We start from the raw sequence: 25,253 nt of genomic DNA, 5'->3' as shown, positions 1-25,253 counted from the left end.
GTGGGTTTGACAGTGGCCTTTGATCTATCCACATTGGACTCGGGGAATGCCGGTCAGGGCTCGGCCACTTTTAACAAAGGAAATGGTCGGTCCTTTTGGACGCAAAAAAACATTGCTGAAGTAGGCCCCATTGTGAAGACGGTTTATGTAGAAAAGCAAGGTATCACTCATTACAACATTATATCCTTATTTGGGGCTCAAATGAAGAAGATTTGTAATTTAAGCTCCACATCTTCTGAACCTCGCTCGTATAAACAAGATATGTCCCATATGATATTCTTAAAACAGGCAATTAACCATCTTGTTTGAAAACAGCACATACATTTCCTCCTTAGTCGACAGCAGGAAATCAATCGCCTCAAGCGAGTGAGAAGACGCCTCATGCTCAGTGAAAAAAATAGGGAGCTTGATGCGAAGTGGATAGGGCTGAGGAAAGCTGCAAGGGCCAAGGATTCAAGAAAATACTGGCACTTGATCGCTGAATATTGCGATTCAAGGCAGTGAGCTTCACCAATACCGATTCCCGAAAAGGAATGGGTGGATTACATCTCCCTATTATATGGAAATAATAGCCCAGTTTCTCCCGTGTTGATTGATGGTGTTAAACTTGGGTATGCTGAATTTATCGAATTTGGCCCCCCGCCAGGAAAGGAATTGGTAAAGCATATAAAGATTGCTAGAACCTCCGGCGCGCAAGGTATCCCAATTGCACTAATTAAAAAGGAGCCAGAAGTATTGAATGATTTTCTAGAGCCACTTTTTAAATATTGTTTCTTTATGAATAAAATCCCCCCTTCTTGGAAGGGGAGCATTATAGTCCCCCTGTATAAAAAAGGACCAAAAACGGTGCTGACTAGTTTTAGACAGATTGCCCTCCTGGATGCCTCAGGCAAATTATTTGCAAAAAGCAAACTATGCCATTTACAACAATGGGTTTATGATCAGGATATCCTTCCACCGGAACAAGCCGGCTTTAGAAAGAACCATGGCACCCTAGATAATATAGCCGTTGTTCAGACAATTGTGGAGAAATATGTTTTCACCCGAGGGATGCCAGTTTATACAGCCTTTATTGATTTCTCCCCGGCATTTGACAAGGTGTAACGCCAGACCCTGTGGAGAAAACCTGTCTCCCTTGGTATTCCAAATCATCTTCTGGGTCTGATTATGGAATTGCATACTGACACCTAGTGCCAGGGTCTGATGGGAGGTTCGCAGGGGGGTTAACATGTAAAATTAGAACGCATAATGGGCTTAAGCAGGCTTGTCTATTAGCACCACTTTTATTTTCTTTGTATATCGCTGATCTCCCTGGTGCTCTGAACCCCAAAAGAGGGGATGCCCCCAAAATTGGTCGAATGTCCATTGGGTCTCTATTGTATGCAGACGATGTTGCAATATTTGATTTAACACCTATTGGCCTGCAATGCCATCTGGACTAAACAAATATGCAGAGGCTCACTTTTTGAAAATGAATATTGCAAAAAGCAAGATTTTGGTTTTCCTTAAGAAGGGGCTCAGAATAAAGAGATGTTTAAGATGGATGCTTGGTTTTGAAAAACTGGAACTGGTTGACTCGTCTGTATATTTAGGGAAAGTTTTTTCCAAAACAGGTCGAGACCTGGAGCATACTAAACATTGTGTTAGTAAAGCTGTCTCCCAGGCAAGTGCATTAAACAGATTTTATAAAACTTGCCGGAGACACCATTTTAGCCATGTCTTATCTGTGTTCAAGGTCAAAATCCCACCCTCGTTAATATATGCTGCCGAGGTGTTGGACATGAATCATTGGCTTTCGTTTGATAAGGCGGAAGGATTAATTATGCACCAAATTTGCAATTTAAACTCTCTGGCTGCCCCACATGTTCTGCGCCTTGAATTTGGATTAGTCTCGTCCTTCATTTTAGCCCAGGCAGCAGTTCTTAGGTGGGGTAACTCTCTCTTATTGGAGGAAGAGGGTACTCTTAGGGCAGCCCTGAGAACAGAAATTGTTTGCACTCTAAAAGAACAATTAACGTTTTTTAGGTCTTTTTTATGTGCAAATAATACTTTCGGTCATAGTTTAACTCCCGCTTCTCCAATGCCTAAATCTGGTTTGAAACAAGTTTTAAAGAAATTTAGATCCCCTATCAGTTTGGCGAGAGACGCTGCTTTAAGCAAATCCAGGCCCAGTAACGTGGCGGTCAGTGGGAGCGCTTTGGGGAATAAACCTCAGCCTTATTTAACTTGGAATATCCCTCACGGGATTAGAAGGCTGATACTCCTACTGTGACTCAATCTGCTGCCCTTAAGAGACGTTACTGGCATCTGGGATAAAACACCTAGAGAGAAGAGAATTTGTGAATTGTGCAAGTTGCAAATCCAAGATCTAAATCATGTCCTATTTGTATGTTCAAAGCTGCAAAGTGCCAGGCGAGTGTTTTCAAAACCAGTATTTATCAGATTTAATATTCACTCCTCTCAGGACGCACGTTCTTTGGTCTTGTCCCGTCCAAATGAAATGTTTGTTTTAAGATATACCAATTTTTTAGAACATTTTTGCCTATTTATTAGAATATTGTCGAACAGTAGTACTATGGTTACGATTTAATATCAATTGGTTGGCTATCTAATTGTTTCATGTATTCATAGTATTATTTGCACATTTCTTAGTATTTTTGATATAAGAATTTTTATCGATCGGTTATGTGATTGTTTTACGTATTATAGCATTATTTGCACATTTTTCAGTATGTCTTATATAATTTTATAGTAATGTATAAGGAAGGAATTTTGTATTGTACGAAATGTTTGTCTTTTTAAATTGTTGTTGTGTTTATTTTTTATTTTGTGGACCTCCGTAGGAGTTCCAAAACAAAATAAATAAATAAATTGGAAATTGGCTCTGAGACTAGTTGCTGGAAACTGAGAATCAGACGGAATTTAGTATCAGCAACTGCAGAGAGAGAAAGGGCCAGTCCTCCACAGCAGGTGCTTGCAAGTGATGGGTGCAAAGGAATCTGATGTTGATTCTTGTGGGATAGTCTCAGAATAAGGCTGTTCAAGTAATGATTTCCAATCCCTACTGTAATTGTAATTGCTATTGCATTTATATAGTGCGATATTGCCAGTGTTGTGCCACTGAACTTTTCTTAACTTGCCTTTGAAAGCAGGCAAGCTGTTTGGAGCAATTTAGAGAGTGCCTCCAATTGTATTGATGGTGAGTGTAGAAGCATAACATCTTGTGCTTGGCGCCTATGCGTGGTTCAAGTTGTGTAGAAAGGTTGCACATAGTGGTGCAGATCAGCAGGTGAGTGGGTAGGATGTTCATATTACCTGGATGTGTGATTGAGGGATAAGCAGCATGTCGGTGAAAGGGACATCCAAGAAAACTGGAAATGAGCACTAATTATGGTACACTGAGTGGTGGGCACCATAAACAGCAGGGAGTAAGTCCCTTGCAAATTTACTTCAGGAATAAACGATTCACTGGCACATTTTCAGCTATCTTGCAGAAGCTCCGGTGACTGGGTGTATTAAAGGAGATCCTTAATATGGTTGCTAAAACAGTGCAGATAGATATCCTTCTCACAAACAAACAATTCCCAGTTATGTAGCCCTCCAACTGTAGTTCAGTCCATGTCTAGCGACCTTAGTTTTGATGGGGATCTATGAGTTGGATCAGCTTCTTAAATGCACTCTGCCTGAGCTAGTGACTATGCCATTTATAGTGATCTGGGACTAGGTAGATCTCCTCCGTGTCCTTGAGATCTGTTGGATACAAATACTAGAGCAATTCATCTGACAAGTCCCCATCATGTACAGTGTTCTCAGACCAGCTGGCCCTCCCCAGGAGCTTTGAGGACAAGTCACCTATGGTTATCAGAGACTGGACAGGACTCCTCACCGACTTTGTTCTCTGTGGTCAACCTAGAATTTACCAGTTCACCCTAAGAGAACTTGACATCTGTGGTCACCTTGGACTATACCAGCCTCTTCTATGGTTTGAGGCCACACAATTACTAGGCTATGTCTTAACAGCTTGTGATTACCATCTGCTGTGACAATCTGGAAAGGATATGAGGCATTCCATGGGGAGTGGTGCAAACAACAATGGAAGGGTAAGTAGTGAATGATACAGCTTGGCTCTGAAAGTTAACACTATTGGAGAGTTGTAACAAATGGACATGCACAGACCATACTCCAAATATTCCAATCTTGAGTGCTCCTTACCGCTTCTCTTCAGCCCTGAGAAAACAGAAGCACAAGAGACAATTTACATGAAAAGGGTTTACAGGGAGACGTGTGTACGGCATAAGGGGAAGTTGTGGTCAATGAAAGAAACCCCCAGAAATATAAACAGCACAGAACAGACCAGCACCATAGATATACTAGCATGCCACATGAGAAAAGACCAATAAAAAGCACTCAAGCAATATACAAAAAAAAGACATTTCCTACAAAGGATGTAAAACACACACACTACCGTTGATGCTTACTTAGTGCCAAGCTACAGCCTACGTATAACAATAGAGTTTCACATTTCTTACCTGCTGGTCTTTGTATCTTTTTCAGAAAATAGACGTGCTGCGGAAATAAAAAAAAGTCAAAAATTAAAAATGTTTGATCTGTACATTGTGTGGTGCCGGAGATTGTGAAACTATGGGACATAGAGCTAAAAGCTTCTTCATATATTCCACCAGAGACTTTCCTGCAACTTGTCCAGTCATCTCAAGCAGGATCTCTAGAAGAAAATCTAACCTCTCAGTATCCTGGAAGCACCTAGAAAGTTGTCATAATAGCGGAGTGCCTATAGGTTCTATAATATGGCATGGCCCAGTCATCTTTTTTTTTACACATAACTCTGTGATACCCACCCAGACAAGGCAGTGAGTATGAGAGGGTAGTGTTACACAGTAACCGGCATGCGGATATAAGCAACTCAGGGGAAATGTGCTAAATTACACCCTTGTTTGCCACTGCTGGAATTATGTCATACAAGACCTGGAAAGAGGTGTCGGTTCACAACAGAGGAAAAGAGGATTTAAGAAGCTTGTAATTTATTTTTCTGAATTGATTATCAATGAATTATTGGAAGGGTATAGGTGTAAAGAAAAGACTCTCTCAAACTGAACAGAACAACATCTCTCAGGCAGATCCGACTCCTTTTCATTAAAGACATAATACTAGCATTCTGAATTCTGATATTTTTCGTTTCACTAGTGCAGGGTATGTGCTGTCTGAGCTAATCCAGTCTCCTCTCACAAACTGTATTGAGAGCAAAATGTGTTAGAAGTTGTTGTTACTTATTCTATCTTGACTTGAACAGTGCTTTAGAAATTTAATAGAAATTATCATGGATGGACATTGAAGAGGTAGCACTTTGGGGTGCGGGACAGTGTCAGTTGTTAACACTGGAGGGCACTGCAAAATGAGCACAAGGGGTAGCAACAGAAAGGTTTGCTACTGAAGGACACACACATGATGAGCTGTATTGCCAGGGTCATTGACAATAGCATTCACTAATGAGCACTGAGGAGCAATAAGTGTGAAGAGGCTGGGGCAGTGCTAGACACTCATTAGGTGGCACCTGGGTTGTTGTATGAGAAAATATTACAAGTAGAAACTGAGTACTTTGCACAAGGTTGGGTGTCAATGTGGATAAGATCTTACTAGTCGATGCTTAGCCAGCCCCAGGGAGACAACTGTTGCATATTGAGCCTGTACCCTGAAAATAAATCTTATTTAAAGACTATATTCTGATCTCAACCAACTGAGAAGCAGTGGCTATTTGCATGAAGCTACTACCAGATCCATACACTGATCTTTGGCTTGTGGAGAAGATCGCAGTAATAGATGCTTAGTAAGCCCCAGGGTGCCAACTTTCGCACATAGAGCCAGTAGCATGAATGTAAATCTTATCTAAAGATTCTCCTTTGATATCCAGTTGGACTTGGTCCTCTCTGTAGGGTCACCCCCCAACATTTTGCTTTCACCCTCCTTTTCTCCTTTTTCAGGACCTGTTTTTGTTGGCATTTAGGACTGTGCACTTCACCATGCATGCCAGTTCTAAAGTGATGCCAGTTCTAAAGTGCTTGTGCTCTCTCATTTAAACAGGGTAAAATTCGCTTTCACCCAATTGGCACATTTATTGTACTTGTAACTCCCCTGTAAAGTGGTACTACATACACCCAGGGCCTGTAACTTAAATGAAACTAGTGGGCCTGCAGAACTTATTGTGCAACCCACTTATATAGTCTTTTTAAACATGCCTCAGGCCTGTCATTGTAGCCTGTGTGTGGTTTTAAAGTGCCATTTTGACCTGGTAAAATAAAAAGGGCCAGCTGGGTGCCTTCTAAATAAAACGTTTGACATGTACTTTTAAGATTTACATGTCCTGGTAGTGAAAAACTCAAATTTGTTTTTCACTATTGCAAGGCCTAACTCTTCCATAGGATAACATTGGGTTACCTTAATACATTTAATAAGTGTTAACTTTTTATTGGGAACAGGTACAAATATCTTGTTTGGCATCTAAGTTATTGTAATTTAAAATCCTCTTTATTGGAAAAGTTGTATTTTAAGTGACAACTGTACAAATGCCACTTTTAGACAGTTGGTGAATATCAAACACATGGGCACGTAAAATATGTGCCCGTCCGTCGCACTACTCTGTGTTGGAATATTTCCTCACAATAAACACCTCATCTTCTGTTATACCAAATTTTATCCTGATGTCAAACCAATAAATTCTTATGACAACTTTAAGCCATAAGTTCTCAATCACTTCGCAGACAGCTTGATTCCACCATAGTTCTTTTATTTCACATATTCAAATGTCCTCTGCGCACCCATCCAGGCTTACATCAGCAACACGTGTGTATGAACCATTCATATAAAGTGGACATACGGATTCACCCAATGCATTTCGGGCCATCGGCCCTTCATCAGGGGTAACATTAAGAAAGTTGCCATTTTTCTACTGGAACCATTTGGTACCTGCAGCCTGCTCCTTGGTTACGTGAGAAGTGTAGTTCAACCTTCTGTATTGTTTCCAGACAGCTACACAATAGATAGCCTGGGTATTGGCAGGATGAGCGAACAAAGGCAGTATAGCAGAGCGGAGTCGAGAGTAGCCCTACTTGCAGTTCAATAGGCTGTGCCCTGTTCTTACCGTAGCTTGTTGTGCCTGTAGCTAAGGTGAAGCCAGGAAAGAGAGGAAGGAAATTCCAAACACCTCTTGTGGGGAGAAGCCTTCACAAGTTTCTCCCACGTCAAAGAAGGCACCAGCGATAAAAAAGGAACCCTCAGACCCACTCTTCAGATCAGTTTTGGACCTTAGGAGACTCAGAAGAATGACTGCTCTTATGCTATGCTGTAGGAAGCACTGCTCTGCTGCCCTGCTTCTTTGCAGCTTGAGTGAGAAGGACTGGAGCTGCACCTTGAACACAGGAACACCAGAGTGATTCCAAGGGCTAGTTGGCGGGCTCCTGATCAGAGTCTCAAGGACAGAAAAGTCTCCAACCATCTTGAACTATTCACTTGGACTCTGCCAGCTGTGAGTCCTAACCCCCTAAGTGGTGCCCCTCCAATTCTGCACTCTTGGAAGTGGGGATAAAGGTGCTATGGCAGCCTAGCTGTGGTTTTCACCAGAACCAACACAACGCAATGCAAATCCCATGCAACACTCACCGCTCCTCATCTGGACTGACATAGCACGATGCAGCCTTGACACAAGCTTGCACTGCAGCTCTCACAGCTCATTGGAACCAACACTGCATGACACATCCTGACTCAGGACCCTGCATCACTCCTCAGAACCACTGCTGCACTGTGCAATGCACTGCATCAAGGACACAAGGTACAAATCTCAGCGGCCCTAACCTGGTCCCTGTATCTGTGCTCTATTGTTTTTGACCTGAACAGGTGACTTTAACCAAATTGTTGGTTTGTACTTTTTTCAAGGATTGAATGGGATAAAGAACTGATCAGTTTCTTTCGTGATTACCAGAGGAAAAGGATGAGTACTTCAAGTAGCCACAGTGTTCCTTTGCACAGTATAGAACACAAAAACGTGTCAGGATTCCTTTTAGGAGGGTCCTAGTTAGAAGAAAAACACAAATGTAAAAATTCTCCTTGGAGGTGTAATAACGCTTGATTGGGAAGGGAGATTTATTATACTGTAGATAAGCCAATTAATTAAACTCTCCCTGACATCAGAAAGAGAGAAGAGCCAGCAAAAAATAATAAAGGGAAGGACTCCAATTGGAATCCAGCTGAATAATGCAGAGAATCTGGGCAAAAACTGAGACCACACATCTTCCATCAGAATCATGGATTCAGTTAAACACTAGAAGAAGAAGACCAAGTTTAACATAATTTTCCACTGCCGGATTCCACAGCTCTACCCTAATTTGAAGGTGCTAATTGGTCCAGTTGTTCACAGAACGCCCCTCTAGGTGCCGTAATCACAGAATTATCAGAGTACCCATACTGCAATGCTGGTAAGCTAAAGGTTGGGTGCCGCATCCAGCAATACCGGTACAAAAGGGGGTGGTGATGGAAGGAGCATCTGAATCAATCAAACACTCACACCCAGTCAAAAGATCTGGGTTTAATCCATCACCGTTCTTTAGCCCACTCTGCCACCCCAGTTCAGACATGGCTATATGCAAATCAGTCTGACCCTGTGCCTCATGGGAACTGTCCAGCCCGAACTGTCAAGCCATGTCTTCCCTGGGCCGGAAACAAGCTTCCGAGGACCGGTTTCTGGCATTCCAGCCGTCATCAGCCCGGCTTGCTTGAATCCAGTGGCAAAGTGAGCAAGGGACTCACGTCTGAGCATACCCTGCCACACTTATGGCGGCCAAAAGCGATACAAAAGGGGGTGGTGATGGACGGAGCATCTGAATCAATCAAACACTCACACCCAGTCAAAAGATCTGGGTTTAATCCATCACCTTTCTTTAGCCCACTCTGCCACCCCAGTTCAGACATGGCTATATGCAAATCAGTCTGACCCTGTGCCTCATGGGAACAGTCCAGCCCGAACTGCCAAGCCATGTCTTCCCTGGACCGGAAACAAGCTTCCGAGGACCGGTTTCTGGCATTCCAGCCGTCTTCAGCCCGGCTTGCTTGAATCCAGTGGCAAAGTGAGCAAGGGACTCACGTCTGAGCATACCCTGCCACACTTATGGCGGCCAAAAGCGGTACAAAAGGGGGTGGTGATGGACGGAGCATCTGAATCAATCAAACACTCACACCCAGTCAAAAGATCTGGGTTTAATCCATCACCGTTCTTTAGCCCACTCTGCCACCCCAGTTCAGACATGGCTATATGCAAATCAGTCTGACCCTGTGCCTCATGGGAACAGTCCAGCCCGAACTGCCAAGCCATGTCTTCCCTGGACCGGAAACAAGCTTCCGAGGACCGGTTTCTGGCATTCCAGCCGTCTTCAGCCTGGCTTGCTTGAATCCAGTGGCAAAGTAAGCAAGGGACTCACGTCTGAGCATACCCTGCCACACTTATGGCGGCCAAAAGCGGTAAAAAAGGGGGTGGTGATGGACGGAGCATCTGAATCAATCAAACACTCACACCCAGTCAAAAGATCTGAGTTTAATCCATTACCGTACTTTAGCCCACTCTGCCACCCCAGTTCAGACATGGCTATATGCAAATCAGTCTGACCCTGTGCCTCATGGGAACAGTCCAGCCCGAACTGCCAAGCCATGTCTTCCCTGGACCGGAAACAAGCTTCCGAGGACCGGTTTCTGGCTTTCCAGCCGTCTTCAGCCCGGCTTGCTTGAATCCAGTGGCAAACTGAGCAAGGGACTCACGTCTGAGCATACCCTGCCACACTTATGGCGGCTAAAAGCGGTACAAAAGGGGGTGGTGATGGACGGAGCATCTGAATCAATCAAACACTCACACCCAGTCAAAAGATCTGGGTTTAATCCATCACCGTTCTTTAGCCCACTCTGCCACCCCAGTTCAGACATGGCTATATGCAAATCAGTCTGACCCTGTGCCTCATGGGAACAGTCCAGCCCGAACTGCCAAGCCATGTCTTCCCTGGACCGGAAACAAGCTTCCGAGGACCGGTTTCTGGCATTCCAGCCGTCTTCAGCCCGGCTTGCTTGAATCCAGTGGCAAAGTGAGCAAGGGACTCACGTCTGAGCATACCCTGCCACACTTATGGCGGCTAAAAGCGGTACAAAAGGGGGTGGTGATGGACGGAGCATCTGAATCAATCAAACACTCACACCCAGTCAAAAGATCTGGGTTTAATCCATCACCGTTCTTTAGCCCACTCTGCCACACCAGTTCAGACATGGCTATATGCAAATCAGTCTGACCCTGTGCCTCATGGGAACAGTCCAGCCCGAACTGCCAAGCCATGTCTTCTCTGGACCGGAAACAAGCTTCCGAGGACCGGTTTCTGGCATTCCAGCCGTCTTCAGCCCGGCTTGCTTGAATCCAGTGGCATAGTGAGCAAGGGACTCACGTCTGAGCATACCCTGCCACACTTATGGCGGCCAAAAGCGGTACAAAAGGGAGTGGTGATGGACGGAGCATCTGAATCAATCAAACACTCAAACCTAGTCAAAAGATCTGGGTTTGGGGCGTGGCCAAGATGGCGGCTTGAGTGGACGGGTCTTTCGGAGGCTCCCCGTCCCGGACTACCAAGCCCTACTTATCCCGCTGACCTCTCTACAGCCGGGCCCAGGGCTTCACCGCCGAGAGCAGGAGGAAGGGCTGGGGCGACACCTTGGCCGCCGACGAGCGCAGCGAAGCACTCCTCGCTGCCGACGAGCGGAGGCGGGCAGTCCGTGGCGGAGAGCGACCCGACCCCCTCGCACTGCACACGAGGCTGGGGGGGCTGCAGAGGAGTAACGCCGCCTGAGGAGGCCGACGAGGCGGCCTTGGGCTCTTGTAGAGGCCCCCTGCCAGTTTGGACCCGCATGGTGGCCGGGGTCCGTAGGGGCGACGCGGAGAAGAGGCCGCCGGGGCGCCCGGGCGCGAGAGACTACGCGAGGCCCCGGCTGCGGCCTAGTGGACGGGAGTGAAGAACCCGGCCCGCCGGCCTAGGGCGTCTGCGGCCCCAGAGAGTGTGCGCTTGGAACAGGCTGGTGCTGCCCGGCCGACCCCCCCCACGGACTTTGCTGCTACACGGGGGGCCGGGGGCCCAGTTGGGAGACCTGACTGGTGCGGCCTGGAGGCGGGACGTGCACAGGCCCGGAGGCCGCATTGCAGCAACGTGGAGCCTGAGGACTGCTAGCGAGGCCAGAACGGCCGGGATGGTGAAGGGGTCGACACCTCCCAGACTACATTAGAGGCATAGCTGGGGAGCTGAGCGGGAAGGCGCCACTGAAGGCGAGAGGTGAGCCACGAGGAGGCAGCCCAGCCAGGGGTTCTGGGCAGGAGCCCACTGTCGGCCGCGGGGGGCCCCTCACCCCAGAGAAGAACGCCGTCCTGAGAGGGGCTCTGTCAGCGCCAGCTCTAGTGGGGCCCATACCGGAGGCATTGGTCGCCCTACACTGGGAGCACAGCACTTGGGTCAATCGACCAGGAGACTGAGGTGGGGGTGAGGTGGCCCCGCACGTTAACGAGAGAGCGCTGGGTGGGTCCGTCCTCCGATAGGCGAGCCTGCCGCCCAGGACAGGAGTGGAGGCCTACCAGTTGGGGAGTGGGCCTGTGGTGGCCTCGCGGCTCGGGGCGGCCGGCCCCTCTGCGGCGGACTGAGCGCGGGGGGCCCTCGACCACAGGGGAAAGGTAGCGGTCAAAGGGAGTGAAGAGCCCAGAGCAGCTGGACACCGCTGGAGACCAGTGAGGAGCCGAGGGGTGCTGGACGGCTGACGAGGCGCTGTGTTGTCCGACCACACTGGGCTCCGGGTGCTGACCACGACAACCTGGTTGCTGCCTTGACGGACGGGCGCGGTGCTCAAGTGCGGGGGAGTAGCTGGAGAGAAGAGAAATGACGACCACCAATCGCAAGGGGAACCGCACCATCACTGACTTGCTGGCGAAAGGGAACCCCAAGCCCGAAAAAAGCCCGGACAAGCAAACCCAGGGACCCCCGGCGAAGGGGACGGACCGGGATGGGGGCGAGGGCCCGGCGACCAAAGCCTTCATGGAGTCACCTTTCAACTCTCTCAAGGAGGACATACAATCCCTTCGCCAAGATATGGCAGGGGAATACAAAGAACTCCGCCGCGATGTTGATGACCTAGGGGAGCGAGTGGCGGCCAACGAGCTTTCCAGTCAAGCTAGGAGCGAGGAGGTGGAATTTCTCCGACAGGAAATTGTCCGCCTCAATGACCAGCAAACTGACCTCCAATCCCACACAGAGGACTTAGAAAATCGTTCCAGACAGAACAACATCAGGGTCCGGAACGTGCCCTCCTCGGCTGAGGGGGGAGATGTTACTAGCTATTTACAAGGCCTGTTCCGGGCGGTCCTCGAGGTGGGAGATGACTTTGAGATCCGCATCGATCGGAGGCACCGAGTGGGCCCGGCTCGCAGGTCCCAAGGGCCTCCCCCGGACATACTTGCCTTTCTGCCCGACTACACTCTAAAGGAACGCATCCTGAAGGCGGCGCGACCCAAACAGCCCATGCAATACCAAGGCCATGCGGTGGAACTTTTTCAGGACCTATCAGTGATCAGGCTGCAGAAGAGGAGATCCTTCAAACCCGCGACTTCTTTCCTGCGCAACGAGGGAGTCCAATATTCCTGGGGTCACCCCTTCCGACTGATCTTCCGCTGGAATGGGACTCTTCACCAGCTGCACTCCCTGAGAGACACCTGCTCAGTGCTCGGGAGTCCAAATGAGGAGCCCCAACCAAGCTTTGGAGGCGGTGGAGGCACGGGGGGTCTCCGCCTTCATCCTCTCAAGCGACAAGTGATGGCTGGCAGAAGGTTCGGCGCGGCAGGTCGTCGAGAAAGGCACTCAAACCCGACCTACGAACAATGGAACAAGAGAAAGCGGCGGCGATCCAGGAAGTCTCCAAAGATACAGGTGCCGCTACTTGAGGTCCAGTAAGGGGGTTCTTCACAGCGACCAGTAGAGCGAGGGGTGGGAAATGGGGCGGGGAGCCTCGAACCGTTGAGCCGCCACTGCCAATTACCCACTACAAGTACTCTCTGACTGCTGTTGTAGACTGACAGGAGGGGAACAGCAGTCATGGTCCGAACTCATGATCTCCAGTTGGGGAATGTTGTTCTGTTATTTTGTTGGGGGGGAGGGGGGGAGGGGGGAAGGGGGGGGGGAGGGAGTGGGTGGTGAGGTGCTGTTGCGATGTGACTCTTGGGGCCTTCCACTGGGTGAGGACATGGGGGCGGGAGGGAGGCCTCGCCGAGGCGATGGAGATGTGTTGATCCGAGGGAACTTTCTTAGAGCCTTTGCCAGACCGGGTGGGATGTGCAGGGAGGGCGGGAGAGGTATGGTGAGGCCCCGGCTTGGGAGGGTGGGACGGGGAATGGCATGCAGAATGCGATGGTCCAATTCTGTTCCTAGATGACTATGCCTGTCGGGACCTGGAACGTTAAGGGCCTAAACTCCCCGCAGAAGCGACAGAAGGTGTGGAAGTATATAACAGATCGACACTTGGATGTAGTCGCGTTACAGGAAACACACCTCTTGAAGTCGGAGGATCACCAGCTCAAGCACAAGAAGTACCCCCTCATATATAAAGCCTTTGCGTCCACTAAGCAAAAAGGGGTTGCGTTATTGTTCAGCCCGGCAGCGCAATTTGAACCGATGTGCACACAGAGTGACAGAGACGGGAGGTGGGTAATGGTAAAGGGCCGCTTAAAGGGTAAAATGTGCACCCTGGTGGCCGTTTATGCCCCCAATGCGGGTCAAAAGAATTTTCTCCTTACACTCCTGGGCAAGGTGACGGACTTTGCTGAGGGCCCTGTTTTCCTTCTGGGGGACTTTAACCTAGTTTGGCATCCGACTCTAGACAGTACTCACACTAGAAGATCTGACATGGGCCTCTTCCCGGACTCTATTCAGACACAGATCGGGGACATGGGGCTTCTAGATAGCTGGCGAGTGGCACACCCGGACACTCGGGACTTCACATTCTATTCCCATGTGCACCACACATACTCCCGCCTCGATTACATTTTTTTTAGTCAGTCCTTACAGGGCGCCCTGCAAGACGCAAAGATCCTCCCCATCTCTGTATCTGACCATGGGATGTACACTATTTGTTTAACCTGGCTGGGTGGCGCCCCGAAACCGGCGCGATGGTACTTCCCGGAAGCATTAGTAAGGGACAAGGAATCCTGCACACAGCTGAGAGAGGCGATTGAGGAGTTTTTCTCCCTCAATAGCCCGGAAGAGACCTCCGAGTATAACACCTGGGACTCGTTCAAGGCGGTTCTTAGGGGTAAATGCATAGCGCTTAACTCGGCCCTCAACAAGCAGCGTGCGTCAGAACGGCAAGACCTAGAACAGGAACTCTTGACGATTGAACAGGCCCACAAGCAGAAGCCCACCAGACAAACGATGCGAGCACTCACGGCCCTTCGAGGCAAATTGCGCGCCATCTACAACAATAGAGCGGAATTTACCCTTCTCAGATTGCGCAGCCTAGCATACATGCAGGGAGACAAGGTGGGGAAGCACTTGGCCAGGCAGTTGAAGGACAAACGAGAGAGGGAATATATCGGGGGCATACGTGATGAGGTGGGGACTCTTCAGCACAGGGGCGAGGACAAAGCGGCCATCTTCGGGAGGTTCTATGCATCCCTATATACAGCAGATTCCTATGACGCTGGAAGCCAGGGCGCCTTTCTGCGGGACCTGCCCGTCCCGCAGGTGCCCGCGGAGTGGAACGAAACTCTTGTGGCTCCTATCACCATTGAGGAAGTCTTGGCGGCTATCTCGTCACTCAAGGCCCATAAGGCACCGGGGATGGATGGGTACACCGCTGTCTTCTATAAGACCTTTGCCTCCGAGATTGCGCCCCGCCTGGTCAGCCTCTTCAATCGTATGGCCACGGAGGGCGACGCAGCGGCCTCCATGACCGAAGCGGTGATCTCGGTAATCCCCAAACCGGGCAAGGACCCCTCCCTCTGCCCCTCATATAGACCCATTGCCCTCCTTAACATAGACGCCAAACTTTACTCCTCTATTTTGGCCAAGAGACTGGGCGACCTTATGCCACTTCTCATACATCCCGACCAGTCGGGCTTTATCAAAGGGAGGCAGACTCACGATAACACCAGGCGCATCGTCCATTTAATAGAAAAGGCCAACAAATGTAAAATACCTGCAGTGCTAATCGGTCTTGACGCCGAAAAAGCGTTCGACCGGGTGGATTGGAGCTTCCTGTGGTCCAGCCTGGTGAGGTTTGGGTTTTCCACCCAGTTCATTACAATGCTCCAGGCCAACTATGGGCGCCCGTGCTCTAGGGTCTCGGTCAATGGGGTGCAATCGGCCCCCTTCGGGCACACCAGAGGGACGGGACAGGGCTGCCCCCTGTCCCCCTTACTCTTCGCCCTTAGCATAGAACCCCTAGAAATAGCGATCAGGGAACACCAAGGGATAGAGGGACTCCCCTTCACTGGTGAGTCCCACAAAATCTCGCTTTTTGCGGACGATGTCCTCCTTTCCTTGTCCAATCCGATAGGCTCCCTCCCACATTTGCAAGAAGTGCTCGCCGCATTCGAGGATGTAGCGGGCTTCAAAGTTAACCTAACCAAATCCTCCATACTTAACCTAACTCTCTCCGGTGCTGAGGCCTCGCAGCTCCGGGCGCTCTCCCCGCTGGACTGGGCTCCCTCCTCTTTGCTGTACTTGGGGATCCACCTGACTCCCAGGATCGATCAGTTATATGCGGCCAATTACCCCGATCTCCTCACCCGCCTCCAACGAGACCTTTCCCGCTGGAAGCTGCTTTTCCTCTCCTGGTTGGGACGCATACATGCCATCAAAATGACCCTCCTACCCAAACTCCTCTATCTATTTCAAGCGCTCCCTATCGAACTGGAAGACGCCTTCTTTGTGCGTCTCAAGACCATGATCCTGAAGTTCGTGTGGCAGGGGGGAAGGGCTCGTTTCTCCTTCCACATGCTAAGGCGTCCACAGCGCGAGGGGGGGGCGGGACTCCGGGACCTTCGCCTCTATTATAAAGCGGCCCAATTGCGCATCCTAGTCGAGTGGGCACAGATGGAGTCGGAAAAGCACTGGCTCCACATGGACCGCAGCGTGGCAGGTAGAACTATCTGGGACCTCATATGGCGCGCTAAGAACGTCAGGCTCCTCAATGCATACATCAGCACCCCGACACGCACCACCCTTACAGTGTGGGACACTGTGGCTGAGAGGGAGGGCTGGACGACTTTCCCGTCGCCTCTCACCCCGATCCACTTCACCTCTTCCTTCCCTCCAGCGCTCCGAGAGGGCCCGTTCGACGCCTGGAGGGCGGGCGGATGTCTCGCACTCACACACCTATTCCACAATTACGATCCACTTACTTTTGACAATTGCAAGAGGGAATATGGGGTGGGAGACCGGCAGCGCTACCATCACGCACAACTCCTCCACTGGGCGCTGAACCCACGGATCAGGGAGGGTGCCACTAGAGCCCTTACCGCTTTTGAGTTGTTCCTGCTCAAGGCTAAATCCATGAAGGGGGCCATCTCGACACTGTATAAACTGCTGCTCTCCACAGACACTGCACCACGGCCACGCTTTATGTCTTGGTGGGAGGGGTTGGTCCAACGGGACATTGGGGAGGAGGAGTGGACACACTTGTGGGCTGACATCTTTCGCTTCAACCGTTCCACGAAATTGAGGGAGGCGCACCTGAAAGTAATGGCGGACTGGTACCTGTACCCAGCTAGACTGGCTAAGATCTTCCCAGGGGCCTCGGATAGGTGCTGGAGAGGGTGTGGTCTACTGGGCGACTTCCAACACATTTGGTGGGACTGCCCCTCCATTAGGCCCTTTTGGGAGGAGATTCTTGCTCAGATAAAATCCATCTTAGGATACCCGGTCCCGATTACGATGGCGGAGGCCCTTTTAGGCCTCCGGGACCCCCAGTTGGAGCACCAAACCAGAGCCGATAAAAGGATCATGTGGTTATGCTTGGGGGCTGCTAAACTGGCAATAGCTAACGCTTGGAAACAGAAGGCGCCACCGGCGATGTCACTGTGGCACGCCCGCCTGTGGCAGCTGCTTAGCCTAGAGCGCATGTCCGACATCTCCTGTGAAGACTTTAAGAACTTTGAGTTCCGCTGGGGACCGCTGGTCTCGTTCCTCTCCAAGGGCCTGCCATCTGCGGTATGCCCCTCTACTGTGAGAGCCCTGCACTTATTCCAGTTCTAGGTAGGCCTCGAGGACTGATATACTTCTAATGGCACTTTCACCACGGGGGGGCGGGGACAGGGTGTTCGGGGGGGGAGGGGGAGGGGGGGTGTTGGAGTTTTTGTGTTGCTGTTCGCATATGTATAAAATGTTCACCATTAGCTGGCCTGGGACACTGGGAACCCTACCCTAGCGGAGTCCCTCAAAGGGTGGGGGGGGCTTGGAGGCCGTGAATACCTGCCATGCACAGAGGTACGGTGCTGCAGCTGGGCACTCGGACTTTCATCCTCCTGGACTCTGCTGAGACTCGGCTCTGGCGGCCTACGTATGGATTGCTATAGACTTACAGGGCATGGGCCAGAGGCGGCTAGCGTCGTGGAGATATAACGACCCCCCCTTAGGTATGCTGGGAATAGGATGCTTCTTGACTAATGGGCCCCTGCGTGGGCAAGATGGCGAGTTGTGCCCTGTGATTTTTTTTGCGTGTGAACAACAATAAAATCTGTTTACAAAAGATCTGGGTTTAATCCATCACCGTTCTTTAGCCCCCTCTGCCACCCAGTTCAGACATGGCTATATGCAAATCAGTCTGACCCTGTGCCTCATGGGAACAGTCCAGCCCGAACTGCCAAGCCATGTCTTCCCTGGACCGGAAACAAGCTTCAGAGGACCGGTTTCTGGCATTCCAGCCGTCTTCAGCCCGGCTTGCTTGAATCCAGTGGCAAAGTGAGCAAGGGACTCACGTCTGAGCATACCCTGCCACACTTATGGCGGCCAAAAGCGGTACAAAAGGGGGTGGTGATGGACGGAGCATCTGAATCAATCAAACACTCACACCTAGTCAAAAGATCTGGGTTTAATCCATCACCATTCTTTAGCCCACTCTGCCACCCCAGTTCAGACATGGCTATATGCAAATCAGTCTGACCTTGTGCCTCATGGGAACAGTCCAGCACGAACTGCCAAGCCATGTCTTCCCTGGACCAGAAACAAGCTTCCGAGGACCGGTTTCTGGCATTCCAGCCGTCTTCAGCCCGGCTTGCTTGAATCCAGTGGCAAAGTGAGCAAGGGACTCACGTCTGAGCATACCCTGCCACACTTATGGCGGCCAAAAGCAGTACAAAAGGGGAAGCTTGTTTCCGGTGAGAAAGGTAACCAGAATAAAATAGGCTTCCATTTATGAGGAACTGCACAGATCTTTCCATAAATAAGAAAGACATTAAGTACCTAAATAACTATCCACCAAACAGCACTGAACAATTGTCTCTGCTGTAGGTAACCTAGCCAAAAGAAAAGAATGAGGCATTGTGAAAAGGTACCACTATAGTACCATTATAGTTGACATCCTTCAGAAGATGGAAGATCCATTATAAAGTCTGTGCAGATTACATGGCCATGCTCAGAAGCTACATGTAGCGGTTGTAAATATCTAATAAGTATGGAATGTTCTGATTTGTGTTGAGTACAAACGGTAAAAGCGAAAACATATCATGTATATCTCAGTTGACCCCCAAAAATAATAAAAACGAAATCCAAAATAGTTTCACTCCTCTATGCGCAGAAATTGCAGAATCATAACACAGCTTTATCACATCCAATTGTAGTTCCACAGTCACAACCAAAATGGCTTACTGACTGGAATACAATTGATTTTTGTTGAAATATAAAAGTCTTGAGATGGAAATCTAGGGCCAGATGTATCAAGGCTTTTGTGACTCGCAAAGGCCGAAATTCGCAGAATTTCGGCCTTTGCGACTCGCAAACGGCCTTTTTGCATTTTTTCATATGTATGAAAAAAATCGCAATTTAAGGAATCGCAATAATTTGCGATTCCTTATTTTGCCATAGCATTTAAGGAATCGCAAATTTTGCGATTCCTTAAATGATATGTATGAAACATTTTTAAATTTCGATTTTGTGTTAAGGAATCGCAAATTACCACCAACTTGTAGTTGGTGGTAATTTGCGATTTCTTTTAAAAATGCCCTATTTGGCATTTGTGAGGGTGGCATGTGACACACATACATGCCCATAGGGCATGTATGTGTGCCACATGCACACACATGTAAATTTCAGGGGTGCAGCAGGGTGTCTTTGAGACACCCCTGCACCCTTGAAATAATTCTCAAATTGCGATTAGCAAATTGCGAATTCGCAATTTGAGAATTATTGCACTATCATTCCTATGGGCCTCCTGGCCCATAGGAATGCATTGGAAATTATTCTTTATTTGCGAATTCGCATTTTGCGAATTCGCAAATTAAGAATAATAAGGAATCGCTAAAAAATAGCGATTTTGTACATACATTCCATTTTGCAAATTCTAAATAGCGATTCACAAAAAATCGCTATGTAGGATTCGCAAAACTGAATCTTGATACTAATTCCTTTGGACCCACAGCTTCTCGTACCAATTTAATTCTTTCAAAGAAAAAAAACCAAGACAATACCAACCAATCAATTTGAAAAAAATACATGCTGATCATAAGTAAGAGATCTCTTAGGATAAAATGGGACAGAGTATTAGCAAAACAAATGCTTTGAGCCAAGAATATAAATGATTGTGAAATCATTATGAGCAAAGAAAAATATCCATCTAGTTTGATGACTATTCTTGCACAGAAGCTTTCACAAGCAGTGCAAATTTGAACGATCCTTCACGGGACCCTTCACGGAGTTGCAGACGCCCATTTGTGGATCCGGAAGCCTTGGGAAAGGACCGTGCACCCCTGCACTTTGAGCCTGCTGTAGCGCCTCGCCGGACCCGCTTCGCGGGTCCCGCAGCGCTTGCCTACTGACTCTGGGAGCTGCCTGAGGGAGACGAGAGGAACGCGGGGCAGGTGAGCGAGCTAGCGGGGCTGCGAGCTTTGAGGCAGGGACTCCAGCGTCCAGGAGTCCCTGCGCGCCCAAACAGTCACACCTGGGCTGCTCTCCCCGCTGGCCACGCCCCCGCCAACAGAGCCAAAAGAGGACCACTTACTCGTCTTCCTGGGACCCTTCACGGAGTTGCAGACGCCCATTTGTGGATCCGGAAGCCTTGGGAAAGGACCGTGCACCCCTGCACTTTGAGCCTGCTGTAGCGCCTCGCCGGACCCGCTTCGCGGGTCCCGCAGCGCTTGCCTACTGACTCTGGGAGCTGCCTGAGGGAGACGAGAGGAACGCGGGGCAGGTGAGCGAGCTAGCGGGGCTGCGAGCTTTGAGGCAGGGACTCCAGCGTCCAGGAGTCCCTGCGCGCCCAAACAGTCACACCTGGGCTGCTCTCCCCGCTGGCCACGCCCCCCGCCAACGGAGCCAAAAGAGGACCACTTACTCGCCTTCCTGGGACCCTTCACGGAGTTGCAGACGCCCATTTGTGGATCCGGAAGCCTTGGGAAAGGACCGTGCACCCCTGCACTTTGAGCCTGCTGTAGCGCCTCGCCGGACCCGCTTCGCGGGTCCCGCAGCGCTTGCCTACTGACTCTGGGAGCTGCCTGAGGGAGACGAGAGGAACGCGGGGCAGGTGAGCGAGCTAGCGGGGCTGCGAGCTTTGAGGCAGGGACTCCAGTGTCCAGGAGTCCCTGCGCGCCCAAACAGTCACACCTGGGCTGCTCTCCCCGCTGGCCACGCCCCCCGCCAACGGAGCCAAAAGAGGACCACTTACTCGCCTTCCTGGGACCCTTCACGGAGTTGCAGACGCCCATTTGTGGATCCGGAAGCCTTGGGAAAGGACCGTGCACCCCTGCACTTTGAGCCTGCTGTAGCGCCTCGCCGGACCCGCTTCGCGGGTCCCGCAGCGCTTGCCTACTGACTCTGGGAGCTGCCTGAGGGAGACGAGAGGAACGCGGGGCAGGTGAGCGAGCTAGCGGGGCTGCGAGCTTTGAGGCAGGGACTCCAGCGTCCAGGAGTCCCTGCGCGCCCAAACAGTCACACCTGGGCTGCTCTCCCCGCTGGCCACACCCCCCTGTTCTCCAGCCAATCTCTAGTAGTATCGGGGTATAAGGCAGTTTACTGGCACCGCTCAGCGGGAGCGAGCGGGAGCGCGCCGGGAGAAGCCCGGGACAAGGGCGGGACCGTCTGTGGCCGTCCGGGGCCGGAAGAGGCCGGGCTGGGCCCAATCTCTTGGCCCCACCGCCCACCCCCAGGTATAGAAGCCGATCAACGATCAACAATCTCCCAGCTTGAACTACATCCCAAGAGACTATGCCGTCCCCGGCAAAGGAATGTACCCCCTCAAGACAGGCAGGAACAAGAAACATGACCTTAGAAAATTATTTCCCGCGGGCGGGGGTAGAAGGGGACAAGGAAAACATGCTAAGTCGTCTTAGGGCTGAGCGGAGACGCTCTATTGACAACTTGAAAGGCCGACCCCTAGGAGACCATCCCCCTACACCCACCACAGATCTAACACTATTGGAAGACGTCCCTTTCCTGCTCAGGGATGTCACAAAAACGCCCCCAGAAATACCAAGGTCCTCAACCCCAGTGAGGAGCGAAAGCCCAACCAGGGAGACGATAGATCTAATCTCCCAACCCCCCCCACAAACAAAGCCCAGAAAAGCTAAACCCAAACAAATTTCTGCGCAGGGTGTATTTGGACCCCCTCCAAATAAACGTAGGAGGAAGTCGAAGGGGGCCCAGGCTAAAAATAAACCCAAGATCTCTCACTCCGAATTTGGGAAGCCACCTAAACATACCACACCAACTGTGACTGTGGCGGGTGATTCACACCCTGTACCCACGGCACAGGAGGGTGGGGCCCCCATTGTGCCTAACGAGATGGCTAGTAACATCACCAATGCCCCTCTCTCTGTTGCCCCGCTGGGCAATCTGGAATTCCTGCTTAGGTCACTTTTGCTACCTATTAGTGAAAGTATTAAAAAAGTGGAAATAAGATTAACAATCCTTGAGGCCACACTAAGTAGCATTAAAAACCCGCCCAAATCCCACGAAAAGGCCCTTACATCTACTGTTAGCCCAAAACCCCCGAACAGCGTACTACAACTGGCTCCCCCACAGGCGCCCATCACGACCATCCCACCACAAACTCAGAGGAACATTCCCGCCTTAAATAAACCATCCCATAGTACAGGATCTAGCACCCCTGCAAAGGTAAACAGTGTTCCTATGGTACAGCGGAAAGAAAGTGTTGCGCCCAACCCAGTAATGAAGCCCCCCCCTAGGCCACGCAGACCCAACTTACCACCAGAGGCGAATGACTACACAGTAGTTATGGCGGGCGTCCCACCATTAAAGGAGGGTGAAGCTGAGGATTTCTGCACTTTAAAAACTAGGGTGATTAAGTGGCTAAATCAGAATAGACCCTTACCTGTACACCTAAATAACGAGATAATAATGGTCAGAAGGGTACCCTGGATAGGGAGAACTCGAAAATCCATCATAGGGGACTGCATATTGGTGAGCTTCAGGGATATTGGAACAGTTGCTCACATATGCCAGGGAAGGAATAGATCACTAGTGACAACAATCCAAACACTTCAGGTGTCCTTTTTCTTTCCTCCCGCCCCGGTTCGCACACATGGGACCCGTTCTGATGACAACTGGGAAAGGGTGGGTCGAAGGGGCGCCCAGCACCATGAGTTCAATCCAAGGCCACCATTTAATAGACCACCACCACCTTTCCAAACTTTTAATCGGTTCCATTGCTTGGAGGGACTCGAGGGGGTGGACTGACAAATAGATCACTGTAGGGGGGATAGCGGGGATAGAGGTGTCCAAAACTTAGAGCAGGAGATTCCCAGGCACCTATCAACAGGTAGTGCCCGGAGTCAGGTGTTGGATGAACCGAGGGTCGTAGAAAATGCTCACATGGGTGACACACAAGGACCAGTCTCGGGGGAGGTAGGGCGAGTACCTCTAGATGGGATGCAACCTAATGGGGACCAGGTGGGGGATGCACTAAAAATAATTTCATGGAACATAGCCGGTTTGGCTGGGAAAGTTAATAACAAGGAGTGGCTTGAATATATCAGGAAATTTCACATAATATGCCTGCAGGAGACCTGGGCTTTGGAGAATAATTTTCACCTAGAAGGGTATAAGTCCTTTGTTGTACCTGCGCAAAAATCAAGACAGGGAGAGCCATGGGAGGTTTGGCTATTTATACTGACCTGAGCCTACCGGGAAAATATGTTAGCCTTGAGTGCAACTCTCATAGAATTCAGGCTGTTAGGTTCACGGGGAAAGGACTTAGATTCGTCGCTGTAAATCTCTATAATAATGAGATCGCGGGATCTAACTCTCCACTTGCCCCCGAACTGGATAACAAGTTGAGTCAGGTACTATCAGGTCAAAAAAACGGGCTCTCTTATGGGCTAGTGGTTATGGGAGATTTTAATTGCCACTTGTGCCCTGCACTGGTCCAAACAAACATAGATTGGTCCCGATGTCCATTGGAGAATGGGCCGCATTTCTCTCACACGCCGTTGGGCCTTGCCCTGAGGAGGTTACGGCTTAAATATGATCTGGGACATACCATTAACAAGGTAGAGTTGCAGGAGGGTGGCACACTCCCCCCCACATTTAAGGGTAGAGGATGCTCCTCCTTTATAGATTATATCTTGGTTTCGAGGGCTCTAATGAATAAGACAATCAGTGCTGGGATTGAGTGGAGTGGTTTTAGCGACCACAACCCTCTTACCCTGGAACTGTTGTATCTGGCAGGCCCAAGAACTAGAGCCCACCACACTATCACTGAGAGGGCAACAGACCAGGGCAGGAGATTAAAATGGGCTAAAGTTGATGGGGAAAAGTTTTATAAGGGCTTGGTGGACGCAGGGAAACTAGCTATTAATGACTGTCTGGATACCGAAGTCCATGGACCGAGGGTAATGGCAGCCTTCGACCAGATTGCCAAGCTGGTCGACGGTTTATTGAAAACCAGTGCGCCTCTCAAGACTGACGGGAATCCACGTTGGTTTGATAAAGCCTGCTCTAAAGCCCTGAGGGAGCTGAAAAGTAGCCTTAAAGCCAAACCAAGGGTTCCCCATAAAGTTAAAGAGTGTAGAGACGTTTACAAAAGAGAAATTAAGAGGAGGAAGTTTGCCATGCAGGCGGAAGCATGGGCAGATCTACGAGAAGCGGGGGAAAAAAAGGACCTAGTGGGTTTCTGGAAAATAATTAACAACCCAACTTTCCAGGAAAAAGATTCCCCGGATGTAGGGGCTAATATTCTCCCTGAGCAGTGGATTAACCACTTTAGGGGCCTCTATAACCATGAGCCAGGCACCATTGCAGACTCCCCGGCCAGTTCTATTGAGGCCACACTGGTGGAATTTTCCATCAAGGAAATAATTGCAGGGATTGATGGCCTGACCAAAAACAAAGCACCGGGGCCTGACGGAATCCCTCCCGATCTTTTTCTGAGTAACATCGAACTGTGGGCCCCCCTCATGACAAGGGTAATAAACACCGCTATTATTTATGGCCTGCCCCGATCCTGGTCCACGGCAGTAATTGTGCCAATTTTCAAAAAGGGCAATAGGGATGACCCAAAGTGCTACCGCCCGATCTCCCTGATTGATGTGTCAGCAAAGCTTTTGGGGAGGGCAATCCTTAATAGATTGTCCGAGTGGACCGAGGAAAGGAACATCTTCTCGGACACCCAATACGGCTTTAGGGCAGGGAGGTCCACTAGCGATCAGTGTTTAAATCTATATATGTTGACTGCCAAGTATACCATAGCTAGTGATGAACCCATCTACATGGGTTTTATGGACTTGGCAGCAGCATTTGACCACGTGAACAGGGAAAAACTGTGGGGCATGATGCTCAGCTTGGGGATAGAGAGCGGCCTAATTAAGATCTTGAAAGAACTGCATAGTGATACTACTGCCAGGGTCCGCTTTAATAGGGAGGGGGGGCTGACTAGTTCCTTTCCTTGCAAGAGTGGAGTTCGTCAAGGCTGCATTCTTGCTCCCTTTTTGTTTTCCCTTTATGTCAACAACTTAGAGCAGT

The 25,253-nt window shown here is 49.9% G+C and overlaps 1 protein-coding gene across 1 annotated transcript in view; it reads right to left on the bottom strand.

Moving 5' to 3' along the window:
• Nucleotides 1-25,253, bottom strand: part of CNGB1 (cyclic nucleotide gated channel subunit beta 1) — a 1,326,699-nt gene that overhangs the window by 1,076,540 nt on the left and 224,906 nt on the right. Inside the window, exons 12-13 of the mRNA XM_086945539.1 lie at nucleotides 4,530-4,566; nucleotides 4,213-4,227 (exon numbers count right to left, since the gene is read on the bottom strand). Of these exons, the coding sequence (XP_086801665.1) occupies nucleotides 4,213-4,227; nucleotides 4,530-4,566 (52 nt within the window). The remainder of the gene's footprint in view (nucleotides 1-4,212; nucleotides 4,228-4,529; nucleotides 4,567-25,253) is intronic.

Source organism: Lissotriton vulgaris, chromosome 12, assembly GCF_964263255.1.
Source record: "Lissotriton vulgaris chromosome 12, aLisVul1.2, whole genome shotgun sequence".
Lineage (NCBI taxonomy): Eukaryota > Metazoa > Chordata > Amphibia > Caudata > Salamandridae > Lissotriton > Lissotriton vulgaris.
This window is presented reverse-complemented; position numbering and strand designations above follow the sequence as displayed.